Source organism: Anas platyrhynchos, chromosome 1, assembly GCF_047663525.1.
Source record: "Anas platyrhynchos isolate ZD024472 breed Pekin duck chromosome 1, IASCAAS_PekinDuck_T2T, whole genome shotgun sequence".
Lineage (NCBI taxonomy): Eukaryota > Metazoa > Chordata > Aves > Anseriformes > Anatidae > Anas > Anas platyrhynchos.
Genome location: NC_092587.1, coordinates 70,372,030 through 70,388,722, shown reverse-complemented (window position 1 = coordinate 70,388,722; position 16,693 = coordinate 70,372,030). Strand labels below are relative to the sequence as shown.

Genomic DNA, 16,693 nt, shown 5'->3' with positions numbered 1-16,693 from the left:
TTCTATATAAACAGGTACCATTTCTGATTTTATTTCATCATAACATACAGGTAATGCTCATGACACAACAAGATGAGAAACTCACATCTCTCTGAACCATTTAAACAGCTTCCATACACCAAAAAACATTATATTCATATTGAACATGTACACGTTCCCCCACCCCCACCCCCCTCACATCCTCCACTTTGCTCTCCAAACCTCTAGAATCCATTTCCAGCATTGTTCAGGTATAGGACACCATTTCAGAAATGAGACAGGGCACCACCCTGCACAGAATATGAATTTAAGGCTTCCTCCTACAGGAAGCTGTCCCCTAACGTGAGCCTACAGCTTTGATTCAGTTGGTGACTATAGCTTATTGGAAATCACCAGGAGCCAGATGACCAAATTTCAGTTCCTCAGAAGGAGATTAACCAAATTAAACCCCAACCATACCTACTTGTGTGTATAGAGAGACAGGGGAGAACACACGTGTGAGTGAGCACAAGACCTAGGAAAACTATCTTTCTGCCTGTGGGGATTGGTTTGTGCTTACCCCTGTTAACTGGTTTAAATCAAATAAGACACGGGCCCTTACTGAAGTCTGGCTGAGAGGAGCACTGCTAAATGGTTTCCATGTGTGTATACACACGCATAGTTGCAATGCAATCACTTTCACTTGGTATGTAAGCAGAGACAAGTGGCAGTACATTTAATGAGAAGCGAAGACCTGACATGCTTTACAGCGTGGTGTCAACCTGTCCCTTGCCCAGGCTACCCCTTTTTCACAAGCATTTACCCAGCATTTCACACACACGTCACGAACACAGCCTCTGGGTTCAGCTACTCCTGCTGCTGCCTCTCTGTGTGTCGTTTGCACTTTTTAGGATCAAGTTAATCAATGCTGTAGTGCTATTTTAAACAGTCCACTGTAGAAAATTAAGTCACATCCTAGCCACAAGACAAAACAATGACAAAATCTTCTCCACTTTTCAATACAGTAAAACCTGAGATTTGAGTCATAAACTAGCTACACTTATAGTAAAAAACAAAAAACACATAACCCAAGCTGCTGACTTGAATTAGGGCTTCAGTTTGCCGCTGACGATTTTTTTTAAAAGCTGTTGGCCAGGTATAAGTATTTGTTTCATTTGATTTATAATTTTCAGCTGCCTGCACTGGACAAAACAATATAATTGCCCACTCTCCCTCCACCCCCACCCCCCCCTCCCCCACAAACATATGCATGTGCTGAGGAGCCCTGGGGAGGACCTAAATAACGTGTGCAGCTTCCATCCATGTACAAGAATGACGGCTGAAGCTCTGCGTTGTGCCTCTGGTACCACTCCTTGCCTACCGTAAGCCTCTTACAGCAAAGCACGCACACGTAACAGTTGGCGAAATGGCAGCCAACATACCACAAGACTCACAAGCTGGAAGGGAAGCAGCTGGTTCACTGTCAAAAACAACACAAGGAGGGCTGTGCTAATTGCACATGGAACACCCCTGCTGGCAGCAGGGCAGGCACCTCCTCGTGCTGGCACAGCCTCCAGGCTGGTGGGGATCAGAGATCAGAGCACTGGCCAGCCGCAGCACAGCTAGGGGCATCTGCAGCCAAATCATGCATCAGCACACTGGGAAACCGAGGCCCTAAACTGGGACGGAGGACAAAAGGCAAAATTAAAGTTCTTTTGGATCTGCAAGCGCAGAAGGTGAGCAGGCTTTCCATTAAAGCTGTCTCTTCTCAACCCCTCTTTCTTTCACACCACATTAGGAGATGAGACTCTGGAGTTCCCTTGCTGTTTTCCCTGGACAGCTGAACAGACCTCTCCTTCTTGGATGAGGTCAGCAAACCTTGAGCCTCATGGTTTGGGTGAGGACGTTTGCGAGGGTGTGGAGTGTGGAGGGGTAGGAAAAAAACCAACAAACTTGAATTGCCCTCACCGCACAAGTGATTGGAGCTGTGTATGAGGAGCAGTTCCTTAGCACTACTGCTCAGTTTTGAACAAAAGCCCGTCCCACCAAGGCTTACAACTAATTTTTGCTTTAAAATCAAAACAAAACAAAAAATTTCAAGAGCCATCTATTGAATTGGCAATTGGCAAGAGGAATTTGTACCAGCTGCTTCTCTTGCACGTAGCCCTAAGGATTAACCACTCCATTATAGCTTGGAAGCAAAAACATCCCTCTCCCAGAAGCCAGCTAAATATCAGGAAAAAAAATACTGCTTATTTTATATTTCAAAAGGCTGGGGGTAATGGTCATAAGTATGGTTCATTTGTCTTTCTGAAGAATCACTAGTAAGCCATCTGAAACACTTGTGCGTAGACAGCTTTAAAAAAAAATCTAATGTGGCTAGTCATCGCTTGTTCACATTGCTTATGAACTGACTACCTGCATCCGGCAGCCATAAAGCCCTAGTTTATTTTTTATATTTTTGAGGTACTGTTTTTTTCTCTGAAGCAGCTCTCTAACAAATCACCTAAAGCCTATCCATTAGAACAATAGTTACACCACTATTTACATTTGCCTGAACTGTATTTTCAGACCAGCCTTGCTGTAACCAGTCCCTACTTCCTTTGGAATCACTCCCAGTCTCCTTTCTTACAGAAAAAACGTCTCCCTCCAGAGGTTGGCTCAGTGTCAGGGCTAAGGTGCACTGGTGAAGACTTGGGGCATGAGGAAGGGAGGATAAAACTAGCTTTGATGGGTAGAAGCATGTTTCAGTGGAACCAGAGATATGGTTCGATACCACGAGAGTTTCCTTTTGAAAACACTGAAAGGATGTGCAACCCATTGCATGTAATTGCTTCCTCTGTCAGGGAAAAAATCTTTGAAATGTTCTGCCCTTCTCCAGGAAAGGGGAGAAGAAAAACCCAACAGTGCACTTGGTCTCCTCATGCAGACGCTCATTTGTCATTTCCTTGCTGTATTAATCTCGTCACTGCATTCACAGTGAAGCCCCGCATTTCCTCCCTCCCCACCTTCTGTGTGATGTTTGTTCTTTTCAGATTTGTAGGGACCTCTTAAATGCCGGGGGAGCAGCCTGGAGGGGGAAGCAAATCCAATACAGTCACGCCAGTATGCTGCTCCTCAAGACACTTCGATGATTTCCATGCTGCCTGAAAAACTCGACTGACTGCCCACTTTCCCCAGTTCTTCTCTGGATCTGTTGTCTGACATGATGCTTTCCCCAAACTCCATCTGGCAGCTCCTGCGCTTAAACTGCTTCTCAAAAGAGCTTTCCTCATGCCAGCTACGCCTGGAGTCACCTCGGTCACCCTGCTTTGGCCTCCTGCGCACAGCACAGGCTTGGTCGCAGCCTGTGGGCAGCTGACTACAGCTGTAGGCAGAGTACGCAGCGCTGTTCCCATAGATGGCAGAGGCCGAGTAGAAATGTGAGGACTCAGCTGCAAAATACCAGCTGTTGGTGAGGGATGGAGCTGACGTCTGAGGAGCCAAGATGTCCGAGTGCCAGCCTTTGAGGCCCATCCCCGCAGCAGACTTTGCCAAATGCTGCTGGCTGGTGGAAAGGCCAAAGACGAAGTTCGTTCGGTAGTTGTCTTCCACGCTCCCGCTCCGGTGGAGGGGGTACAGGAGTGACCGTTGCGTGGCGGTGCTGCTGCCAGCTCTCCCCACGTGCTGCCGTTTGCTCTGGCTGTCCAGCTGCCAAGTGTTCTGGGGTTTCTTGGGCGGGTCTGCTTCCTCTTTATCAGGGCTGGCTTCGGGGGTCTGCTCTGAGACCTCCTGTACCGGGGAGAACTGACACAGCTTGCTGCTGCCCTCTAACGCAGTCGCATGTTTGTAATAGTCCAGGGTGTCTTCGGAAGAGGCAAAGCCCTGAACAGATGCAGCCACACAGCTGCTGCTGGCTGAGTAGGACACAGATTTGATGTCCAAAGAAAAGGACCGCTTCAGCCGGTTACTGTCTTCCACCTTATCTAGGGAGACGTGCAGTCCATTTATGCCCTGTACCAGCGGGCCATCTTCCAGGGAAGGCAAGTGTGCGCATGATGTGCTCCCGGAGTCCATGGGCTTCTGTTCCACAATCTCGGAGGTAGCGGTAATGCAGAGCTGATTAGTGGAGAGGTTGCTGTGCCCTCCTTCCGGGACCAGTACATGCTCGCTGCTCTTCTCCAGATGTAGAAGTGTCAGCTTACTGATATGTCCAGGCTGACCACTCTGGTTCTTGATCTTTTTCTCGAAGTCCAAAAGTTGGCCTAGGAAGTTGAAGTTGGGAGAAATGGTTGGCCTCTTTTCTTTCACAAATCTGCAGAGAGGGGGAAAAAAAAAGAATTATTTTAAGAACTTGCTGCTCAGACCTGAAATAACTAACATTCACATCATTCTAGGGTTAACAGCCTAATCTTAACTAGTCAGGATGCTTGGATAAAGGTTCTGGCAAGCACAGGTAATATGGAAGGAAGAAAGGGCAGCTTTTAAGCAAGATAATGCTGGATTCTTGCATAGTTTACTTAAAGGCAGCTAAGAACGGGAAAAAAGAAAGCATTCTTTTTTACTTCTTTGTGATGGCTACAGCAAGGTTTGAGGATTTTTTTTTCCACATTGCCATTGCTACCCTGGTGTGACTGAATTGAAGAGCTCCTCAAGTTTTCTGAATAGCATCAAAACAGAAAGTAGACCACCTTTCCCACTCTTCAAGGGCAAAAATCCCATATTCTTTTCACCATTCTTTCATGCTGTTGCTACAGTCAGTGCTTCCTATCCTGTTTTACCTTTGTCAGGTAGATTGCTCTGATATATGCTGACCTTGCACAGCAAATGCCAGTCATTTCTACCCTGTGCTGCTATTGACCGCTGATATGAGCATCAAAAAGAAACACAAAAAGGAGCAAACGCAGCATTAAAACAAAAACGTCTTTACAACTCTGCATGTGTCCAACAGTAAAAAGGCACCAATATAACCAAATCAGTACAGAAGGTAATGTACTCTCCAGCCCTGCAGGAAGCAGCCTGATGCTCATACATGGGCCAGTCATGAACTTACTTTTCAGCTACATACAGACAAGACACAATACATACTTAAAAATGTTTCCCTGAATCAGGACTTCAAATGAAAGAAACATTTTAATGTTACAAGTCATGTCATGTACTTCAAAGTTAAATACAGAAGCAGACTTTTTGCCAGTCCGATTTGTAATATAGCTAAAGTACATCTCTTTCTATCTGTAAAAGAGAAGCTGCCCAAATCCTGCCTCCCCTCTGTGTTGTGTTTTGTTTGTTTGTTTTTCTTTTTCTTTTTTCAGCCATTCCTGGAACTATGAAGGTACCAGATGACAAGGGAATTAACAGGGGAAGAGACCTTGAAGAGCTAAACCTAGTACAAACACACAAATAATGAATGACTGAGACCTACTACAAACACACATATAATGTATCACTGAGAAAATTAAATGTTATTAAAGGCAGAAAATCTCTCTGGGAATGTGTACAGAAGGTGAGTGTGCAGTTATTAAAAATGGAATGATAAAAATTCTAAAGTGTACTCATGCATATATGTATACACTAGCATAAATGCAAGCAAGCACGGACAAAAGAAAAGGAATTTTTGGACATTGCCAAACAACTTCAACAACACCTAGCTTTTTAAACACAGCAGGCACTGTTCTTTTCTGCTAACTATCTGAACAGCTGATGTTATGACCTGCAAGATCAGATTGCACAAAATGATGGTGGAAACTTCCACTATGAAGTACAACCGTGTTCCTTCAGCTTTTTCTTCCTCTCACCCCAAACTATGGGAGGCTCTTAACTTTAAAACTAGGTTAACTCTGAAAAGGGATCCAGAAAGTCTCCTAAACCCCTGCAAAGTTGTAAGGCTTTGAAAACTTTTTCATTTCAAAATGCACTCTCTTTCTAATTGAAAAACGTGCATAACATTTGATTTTGATACTTGTTTCCCTTGTATAGCCCACTGTACAAATAAAACAGATTAAAAAAGCATATTTCCTCAGATCTTTCACTTCAAGTAAAACATAAAATGGTGACATTAAATGTTAAGTGTCAGACAAACATTTTATCTAATGTCTTTCATTTATCCAGAAAAAAAATATTTTTCTTTTAAGCTTTGCCAGCAAAAGATCCCAAACCAATAAGAGAACTGTGCTGCAGATTGTTCTCACTAAATCAGATGATAGTAAAATAAATTCAAATTTTCCAGTAGTTATTCAGCATCTCCAGTACAAAGAGAAAAAAGGCCAAGGATGATTCATCTCTCGTACGCAATTCACACTTCTGGTTAAGAAGCAAATTAGAATTGAATGCACAGATGTCATGGAAAAATGTGAAGAAGCACTCCTTACTCAGTGAGAGGTTCACTTACATGTGTGCCTTTTAGAAGTATTTGGTACTCTACAGCTCTAACCTCCAGAGCACTACAGCCTGAGATCAGCTAGACTGTCTGGCAAATCAAGCTCAGATCTTGCAGCCTATCCATCCATACCCAGCATTTCATCCATAGCATCACTACCTCTGTAATTGTGAGTTGTCACCTGTGCTTCTTAACCAATCAAACCCATTTCATCACACATGTGGAAATTACTGCACAAAATCAAGCACTGGTAGAAATCTTCTACAGGCTTGAATGCCATGGAAGACATCTGCATTCAGGCATATCTTGAATTCACTTTTTTCACCTCATACATACTTATATGCATTTATTAGCTTTAAAGAAAATGCCCCATGAAAACCATCCCACACAGGAGAATATCAGCTGTTCTTTCTGTCATCATCACAGTTTTAGAAGGTGGTAGCAAACACAGTAGTGATTTGGCAGGTACTCCTCTCAACCTGCTCCAGCCCAAGTGTTCAAAATGCCTCTGCAAGACACGTCTGATAGAGGTGCGTCAGCTCTGCCAATTAGCCTATAAGGTCTGTCAAGAAGAAAGCCAATGTCTTCTGTGCAACACAGGAACAAAAAGCAGTTTGCCAAATGAAATAGAGAAGTCATGGTAAACGGCAACGATGTCACCTGGAATGTAATAGTGTTCACAATCTAAGTACAGCAATGTTGTGATTTGAAAGGGGTATTTATTCCCCACAAGAATTCTCTAATACCACAAAGAGCTGATACTTCAAAATACTTTCTCCAAGAGTTTTTGTTTGAGCTCATTAGCAACAAAGTCATTTTCTTAATTCCTATACATTTCACCTGGAGGCACTTCTTTGAGAGCATTACCAAACTGAAGTCAACAGATCCAGTCTAGCACTTGCCACAAGCAGGATGATAAATATCCTCAGTTCTGTTTCTTTAGCCCTATCCATTTCACTTTCTTTTACAAGATGCTGTTGTGTGGGATGTGTGTGTGCATACAGGTATACACACTCACAGTTAATAAGCAGTTTAAATTTAGAGCAAAGACCAACATGAGCATTTTGCAGGTAGGGAATTAACATTAGGTGCACAATGCCTGCACACAATCCCTAATTTCTTTAGGGAGGAAACCTGTGTTTGAAGCAAGAGTGCCCAGAGGCCAATGAACTACAGGATAAATAACGTCTGCTTCTACACCTTGGCCATGTAACCTTTTATCACTTTAAAAACAAGCTGACAGGCACAAGAATTAACATGAAAAGAAATTTTCTCCTTACCTGTAAGCTTCATCTAAGGACATATCCATTCTCTTCATGATGTATGCAATAGCAATTGTGGCAGAGCGAGATATTCCAGCTAAACAGTGGACTAACACGCAACCATTTGATGCTTTTGCTTTTTCTGCATACCAAAGAAATCAGCAGCATTATACCACAGTTAAAAGTTTGCAAGGAAAACAATGCTATTTGAAATTGTTCAGAACTTCCAAATTGGCTGCTAATTACAGATCTCATGGAAGCTTTAAATAAAAAGCACTTATTTTCTCCATCACTGCACTGGGTTTAAAAAAAGCATGCGACTACACACAGAAAACACTGCAGTTACAGCATACTTCACTTACATTAATGTAACCCTATCTAGGTTTCTGGGAAAGGTGATTGTTTCTAATTTTATATGCAAGTAAAAAGCAAGTGTTCATGATGGAACAATTTGGCCAGTTCATCTGTTAGCTCGCTGCTTAAAGCTAAAGACAGGATCTGTATGTCTAATTTTATAATTCATTCTCTGCAAGAATGTATCAGGTGTCTACCAGGATGACAGAAAGCAGAGTTGTGCTCTTAGAAAGTATTTTTTTTCCTGTAAGTGCCGGAACACACAGCGGCAGAATCTCCCGGTATTATTTTGCTTCTGTACTTATAAAGCGATGGTGATCATATACGCAGATCCTTAGGGTATTTTCATACCACCCAGAAAGCACTCAGGTATCCTCCAGCCAAGATAGGAGTCAGACACAGAGTTACCCAAAAACTGTTTTAGAGAGCCAATATGAAGTTTCTTCTCACCTATAAAATCAACTGATTTATCCAACCAAGGCAAAATCTTCTCACAGAAGCTGTCATTCACTGGCACTCTCAGAAAATGGGATTCCGGAATGAAATCGGGCTTTGGACAGGTATTACTGGCATTTAGTACATAGCCAATATCATTCTGCTGCATCAGCTCCTATGAAAGAAAGAATGATTAAAACTAGAGAAGTCAAACAACACCTTTGGGCCATTTCAAAGAGACCACAAACTCAAAACACATAATAAAGCTAAAAAGTAAACTACTGGGGGCGTTGAAAAAGTTGACTTCTAAGCTTTTGATTCTTCAAGCAACTTTTAACAAGACATCCACTGCGACCAAATAATATACAGGCTGCAAAGTCCAAGTGAACAAAGGTGACATAGAGCAGAAATAATGGTGGAATACCCTCTGTTACTATGAAGCATCGCTTCCAAGAGAATGCTTTTTTTTTTTTGCTACTTTGGTTTAAATTTTCACCATACAAGGTGACATAACCAAGTAGTTATGTCACATGTAGTTCGCTGATTTGAATGCATGTTTTCTGGATCACATATCAGAGCAGTTTAAATAATGTGTGGTAGTTACTACACGGGTACACTGTGTGTACTTTGCAGTGTGTACGTAGAAGGGATGAACATGCACAAGTATGTATATGCAGGCATAAATTAAATTTTCAGCAAGAACAAAGGACTGAAGGGGAGGAAGGGAATCTCATGGCTATTTGCAGAAGAAAGTGTATCAAATCCATCATCACTTAACTACATGTTTTATGTAGCAGTTATAAACTGTGAATTTACATAAATCTCTGCTAGTGAGACAAATTTTCTCTGGACAACTCCAGTAAACTTACACCCCAAATCCCTTACGCTGGCATATCCAGAGGTGTATGAAGGTGTGGGTACCTTAAACTAATGAATATACTTTATACCATAAACATAGACATCTAAGGTGAACAAGAGTTGAGCAATTGCTCGCAGAGCAAATTATCACAAATAAATATAATTTATCACAAATAAATTCAAATATAAATATATAAACATTATAAGTATAAATAATTGTGATAAATATAATTTATGACAAGTAAATATGATTTGCATCAGTGGTCAAAAAAGGGCTGAATGTGTCAAGGTAACTTCTCACCTTTAATTCTTCCAACACTGCTAGTTTTCTAGGTCATACTCCCAGTACAGCTCAGCTCCTCAGCACCGTCACCAATGTCCCCCTTTTCTATTCCTTAACATCTCCCCAACTCAAACAGCATGCTTCCCTCCAGCCCTGCATGCCTTTTGTAGACAACACAGTCTCGCCTCCCTTTCCTACATTTAAACTCTCATACACTGAAAGGTTAAAAGCAGAGCTGTAAGAAAATTTGGGAATTGTTGGAATTAGTCAGAGAGAGACTGGGGTTCTTGGCACAGGAGACCAGTTACCATGGTATTTTACATGTGCTAAGGAAAGCCCCAGAATCTGTGACTTTGCTGAGCCAAGTAGCCTTACAACTCTAGGATCCCAAGCTGTTCAATATCAACTTCTGTAAAATAAGCATCTAGTTTAGGCCACTAAGTTGAAATACTAACCCTGTACACCTATAGTCACCACTTACCGCCCGAAAGGTAAACAACAAACAACTGAAATAGCAGGTACATGCAGAGTCTTGAGCCACAGTATGCATAGAAGTCACCCAACCTTATACACAAGAGGGAGGCAATGAAGAAATGGACTTTCATGATGCACGTTTGTTGAGGATGCAGCTAAGTAGTGCTGGAAAGCTGGTGAATTTAGAAATAAAAGCCTTCTCTTTTTAATTTTTATTATTATTTTGTCTAAAGCATAAGTGCTGGTGGACTGCATGGTCCAATGATCACAATTCCACAGTTATGTAAGATTTTCAGCGTGGAATTGATTACCCAAATGGGAATTAGAATGTTGCAGATGCCAAGTCTGAAATCACTGAGCCAAAAAAAAAAAAAGCAAAAATGTGTTAGTACTTGTCTTTGAGACCAAGGCTAAAGAAAGAAGTCATGCTTCCTTCTGTTCTAAAGTATCAATCATTCCCTGCGCAACACACTATAATATAATAACCATAACAGTGCCTTCATTGTAAGACATCCAAAAGGAAGAAGTGAATTATGATGGGAGGAAGATCCAGAAATCCTAATACTAACAACTTTGTGAAAAGAAGGTAAATGCTCTTTTGTCAGCTTATTTACATTCTATGACTTGTTTAATCTTAAAATTAATGGCACCCTAAAATGTTATTTTGTTCCAGGAAATAAAATCCAGGTCTGGAATTAAAAAACAGAATAGTTAGGTAAGGAGCAAAGCAGAAACTTTTACAACTCTAATGCTGGTACAAAATGTGCGATGTAAGCAGGAGACTCATTCAGGCCTACAGCCAAACAGATTTTTTACGTTTTCCTAAATTTCTCAAAGGACGCTGTCACTCATGTATAAGTTAGATTTTAGTTTGTCTGTCTTTCACAAATCTGAAAATCAACAGATTTTCTGTCAAAATACATACCCTCTTGCACTGCCATTTGATACTGATAGCCACCAATATATCACATGAAGACCCAACAAGTCAAATGGACTTTTTTGTTAACCAGAGTAAAAGAAATCTGTTAATGGTGAAAAAGTACACTTTTTGCAAATACATGCATTTAGGTAAAGCTGATCCCCAACTTATTTAAAGAACACATTGAAGAGTGAGATCAGAAATTTCATGAGGTTCTTAGCATGTCAACTGCAGGAAATCTATAAACATTTTCAGAGTTAAGCATTTAAAAAGAAACCCATAAAGCAAAATCTCCTAATACTTTTCTGAAGCAATCATTAGTTTTGCTCAAGGACACAAACCAAACATTTGTGTTTGCTTATCTTTCATACATCAATCATTATCAGCAGAGGCATTAGTGGCAAATAGCATCAGTGTCGCTAAAAGGTCACGCTGCAGGACAATCTATGTTCAAGACAGATGTTTATTCCCCCCTGCACTCAGAGATAAGCTTCTAAAGATTCTGAAAAGATTACCTCATCTTGATAAGCTATGCTGAAAATTCACATCTCTAAAGCATTACGTTTAACTGCATTGCAAATAAAGACTTCTTTTTGCAGGTATTTTTGAGACATTTAGATTTCAGAGAAATGAGTATGTCTGTGAAATAGGAGGAATAACAGGACCTCACGGATAGCATTCAAAAGCATTCACGGATAGCATTCAGAAGTAAGGTCAATGTATACAACTATATTTTGCAGTGTTGGGAATCTTACTGGAATATTTTAGAAAGTTATTTTAAAAAATCTGAACTTGAATTAAACAATTTTCACAGAAAGTTGACTTCGTATCTTCAGTAACTGACAGAGCAGCAAGGCCATTAAACTGGAACATGCAAACTTAACCACTTACCGTCTTCTTGACTGTCATAACAGAGACAGAACTCTGCTTCTGATCACTGTTTTTTGTTTTTCACCTTTCCCTTTTCAATATTCTTCACTTCTCAGCTTTCATACCAGCTATTGGTAGTTCTGAGCACTCCATGTTATTGGGAGACATCCTCCTTGCTTTCCCTGAAACCCTTGCATAAGATCTAGGCTTTCCAAGAAGCAAAGAGTGTGGAAGAAAGAGCAGCAGCAAACACAAGCCACCTGGAGCACCTCACTGCCCTTACCATTTCTAAAATCCTCATTTCTAACAATCACTAACTTTGGGTTGAATCAAGAAATTATAAAGGATCAGGAAACTGGGAGCTGCCAATTGCAGTGAAAGCATCAAATTCATTCTCAGAGGCAGAAATCTTCATTTGTTCCCACAGCTTCTTTAAGTTAATAAGGGTACCACTACTTAAGATGAGAGCCATTTAAGATTTTCCACACGCAGACACCAAAACTAAAGACATAAATTATGAAGACACTATGGTCTACTTCAGTGCAGTGAACAAGTAACATGCTCAGAATAAGGAATTGCCTGTGACTTGTTTAAAATAAGAAGAAAAACGTGCAAGCAACGAGCAGATCTGAACTCATAAAAAGCATATTTTTCCTTAAAATGGTTAAGAAATGCATCAGGTCAAGAAGTGCAAATTTGAACAATTCCTGGGAGCCCCACATTAATTCTAAAGCTTCTGAAGCTGCAGTTCCTGCTATATGATGGACATGTGCTGAAATACTGTCAAGGTTGTAAATGAAACGGCATGAGACACCCTACCAGGTCTAAACTCTCCTACAGAACACTCTGCCACACTCAGGGCTTACCAGTATCAGTTGTAGTAGTTGTAGTAGTTTCAGACTCCTCCAGCCCTATAGTGAAATTCCTGACTACTGCTACCACTTGGTTTCCCTTCCTGGTGAGGCACGCGTACTGTGTCTGTGTGTAACACCTATTTATAGGCACTGATTTACTGCAAGCAACGTGAACAGCCTCTTTCATCCCTAAGACTATTCACTAAAGAGCTACAGCACGGGAATTCTATTCACATCCCCAAATGTTCCTGGCCCTAAAGGAGAATAAGAGACCCCACCACTCCCAGTGGGGCTTAGGATAGCACTTATCATTAACATATTGAAACAAACAGCATAAAAGCATCTAATACTCTACCACTTAAAGCAGATTTTTCTTTTATTTTAATTCACTTGGTATTTTAATCTATCTGTTGCCTTTTGTGTGGGGACCACATATTACTTTTGTGGTATGAAAAATAAAAAATTGCCTTGACATCCATCATATGTGAATAGGTTCTGAACTGTTGACTCACTACATAGCAACAAAGATGTTGAAGATTTTAAAGACCAAGGTAAATCCAATGAGTATATGAATATGATCTAATTATAGGACTATTAGGATAGTTCCAGTCTTAGGCTTTATACATGTATACAAAAAAACATGTATGTAAGTGTTTAGAGAAAATACTGACAGACAATCTTTATTTCATCCCACTAGAACTATTAACATAATTGTATGAATATGCAACACACACCAAAACAAACCAGTTGGTGCTATACACAGTAAACTACCTGACCTACTGTAATGGCTGATTTAATAGCATGCTGTTGGTTGGTAGGTTACTGAGGAAGGTATCGTATTATCTTCTCCAAGAGGAAGGAGAGAGATCAATTATCCTATTAGATGACACGTGGATTCTTTATGTGGACTGTGTATCAGTAGTTCTTGCCTAGCAGGCTGTGCATAAAGCTGTCTAAGGCTATCATTTAGATCTACTTTAGATGGTTTTATAGCTGTAATAATGAGGTATAATAGAAGCACGGAAAAAGACACATGGAGATTATATACTCACCCATGTAAACAGCATAACATCCAGAATGCTCACCTTGTTGAGGACGTCCCGTTGGCACCCAAGATAGAGATGAGGCAGAATCCTGGTTGGACCAATGTTGGAGACAGGTAGACAGGGCTGAGAAATGCACGTAGGGACGAGCGTGGATTTTCCTTCACAGAGACCAGGGAAAGAGCTGGAGAATTCAGCAAATCCACCTGTAAGAGGCACAGTGTGCATTACCGACAAGCATTGTGGGAGGCATCAGTGCCCATAACAATTCTCAAAAAGCAGCATTTGTTGCATGAGATGGAGGGGCATTAAAGGGCCAGCAGAGGAACCTGTACAGCTATATGCACACCTCTCCCAGAGGTACCCTAAGTGTGCAAAACCATTTGTCAGAACACAAGGCCTGCTTTTGTCTTCCCACTCTGGTGGGAAAGTTTGTTTGTTTCTCTCTCTCCATTCCTCAGATTTGATGCTTCTTCTGATTCAAACGGACATGTGGAAATGAGAATTTTAAGACAGAACAAAAACCCACAACACCCACCACACACCTTTGCCTTTCTGCTTCAGCAAATTGCTTTCTGAACAATTCCTTCTCCCATATTAGGTCTATAATTAGACTGCATCTAGGAGAAGTCATGTTTTCTCAATTGGTAAGATCACCAATATGTGGTTATTAATGTTTGCTTTTAAAATCCTGCATTATTATTTTCTATACTGATTAGAAATAATGTATTTCATCCAACACACTGCAAGAGGCTTCACATTTCAAAACCACACCAAGCTAAGGCTTCTCCATCCCAAGAGGGGCAGGTGAGGCAGATGGCGACTACAGGGGAAGGTGGGCATGGGAAGAGGTGAACCATGGACTCCCCTAGCAAACTAGCCCCTCTGTGCTCCCTTTGCTGCTAGGTGGTTCTTCATTTGCAGTAGTTAGGTCATTAGGCCCTATCCATACTGTGGTTCCACAACATTTTAATTATAATTTGCCACCTCTGCATTAGGTTGAGACTGCTGCAGACACAAATACATAACACACACAGCTCAAGCTCCATTTCCTTTTCTTGCTTTGCCACATGCCTGTTTCCCTCCCACTGCAAGAGCTATGTTATAAATCTCAGTTACCGACTGTGGTCTAACCAGCACTACCCACAGTTAAAGAACAAAACTAAACAGACCTCCAGCAACCAACTTACACCTCAGCTAAACATGCTCTCACAAAAATTATCTAGCTTTTGACAAACTAGCTGAACTCCAAGCTCAGTTCATTCACATACTTCATCTAGTCTGAAGAAGAACTGTAGGCAGCTGCTTAAATCAGCATGTTACAGGCTTTTTGGACAGTTTTCACCATGTAATAGCCAATTAGTAAGGATGAGAGGCACAAAAGAAAGTCAAAGTCCCCAGCTATTTCCTTACATTAAAAGCATAGAGACAAGTGGAACTGTAAGTGGAGGGAGAATAATAATAACCTGTGCAGAACAAGACACCTTTTTATCATCAAGGAAGTGAAGTATTAATGTGCTAAATCTGCCAAATGCTATGTTCTGTATTATTACAGTTTGAAGACATGAATTAAAATTATTCAGCAATAAGATAATGTACTGTTCTGTCAAGGCTTGCATTACCATTGCCTGAATTATGTCTATTCTTTGAATTTTAAACCCTCTATCTTTATTTAATGTAGAAAAAAAAAAACAGAAAAAAAAAAACACAAGGTAATAGCCATGTGTGTAGCAACCCATTTTATCTGATAAACAAAGAAGCCAGCAAGCAGTTTTCAGAACAAAAATTTTTTGAGCAGCAGTTCTTGTTACAGTCTCCTAACTGAAAAAAAAAAAAAAAATCACTTGTCTTTAGTGTTAGATAAGTGATTTTAGACAACTAGGACAATGCTTGTCTTTGGAAACATCATAAGACAAAATAGCTGCAATTTACTGTAGGAAGGTTTTTTATAGGTTTTTTATATTTTTTAAAATCAATCTTCATGTCATAATTATACAGGTCCCTTTTTATTGTTCAATCTGTTAGAAGGAGAAAAGAGAAAACATTGTAAATTTTCAGTGTAATTGAAGAATCTCTGATCATTTCACGAATTCCAGTTAACTACCGCATGCCTTGAGTCATTGAAAACCTACTTGAGTCAACTACCATCACCACAAACAGCTTTGGTACAAGCAGCAGGCCTGGAGGAGTACAGCATGCCAGATCTACCTGGGTCACATGAAGAGAGATTGGGAAGCCTGCTAAAAACAATAATACAAGAAATCCCTTGCTTTAAAAAGAAATGCAAAATCTCAGAGAACTGAAAAGACTCAGCAGAGAAAGGCATTTATAGCAGAGGACACTTTTTCATGAGGGGGACCAACTATTGCCAAGGCAATAATACAAGAGTCTTAAGAGGGAGAAGGTGCAAAATAGGTGCAGAAATTCTTTTTGTCTTGCCCAGTATGCTCCTCAGCTGCCTAAATTAAGAGTGCAGCCTGGTTTCAGAGCTTCAGCAAGGTGTACCCACCACCTGAAGTGTGGAGCACACGCTTCTGCACAGGCTGGCACCAGAAATCCACCACACTGTGTCTTAAGGGCAGCACTCTCCAAAGTCCCAAAGATGGCCAGTACTGCTTTCAGGAGTTTAACTGTGAGATGTTTTTCCATGCCAGAGAGCAGACAGCCCACACCCATCAGAAGAGCAAAGCAAAGGGGGAGGTCTGTGACCCAGTTAGATACAAGAAAGCTGAAGAGCATGGGCCCAAAGGCAGAAATCTGAGGCTGGTTTCAAAGTCAATCAAGTGAACACAACAATTCTGCTCATACCATCCTGCTTTACACCTCCACCACCTGTTCCTGTCTCTATAAGCCATGAACATGGACAGTGCTTGTTTAATTTATCAATCAAAAGACGAAAAGTTTTCAAAATAATTCTCTTACACAGTTGCTGAATTCTCTTAGGTATGGCATAAGAATTTCCCTGTTCTGTAGGAAACAAGCTTAGAATTTTTAGTCACTACATGCCTTAGATAAATGTTATGAAGAT

General features: G+C 40.8%; 1 protein-coding gene across 13 annotated transcripts in view; it reads right to left on the bottom strand.

Moving 5' to 3' along the window:
- Positions 1 to 16,693, bottom strand: part of DUSP16 (dual specificity phosphatase 16) — a 68,141-nt gene continuing 51,448 nt past the window's right edge. For all 13 annotated transcript variants that reach the window (XM_038172502.2, XM_038172458.2, XM_038172483.2 and 10 more), the window contains 4 exons: positions 13,708 to 13,871; positions 8,380 to 8,539; positions 7,594 to 7,717; positions 1 to 4,252 (listed from right to left, as the gene is read on the bottom strand). In XM_038172502.2, the coding sequence (XP_038028430.1) occupies positions 3,076 to 4,252; positions 7,594 to 7,717; positions 8,380 to 8,539; positions 13,708 to 13,871 (1,625 nt within the window). In that variant the 3' untranslated portion in view covers positions 1 to 3,075. The remainder of the gene's footprint in view (positions 4,253 to 7,593; positions 7,718 to 8,379; positions 8,540 to 13,707; positions 13,872 to 16,693) is intronic.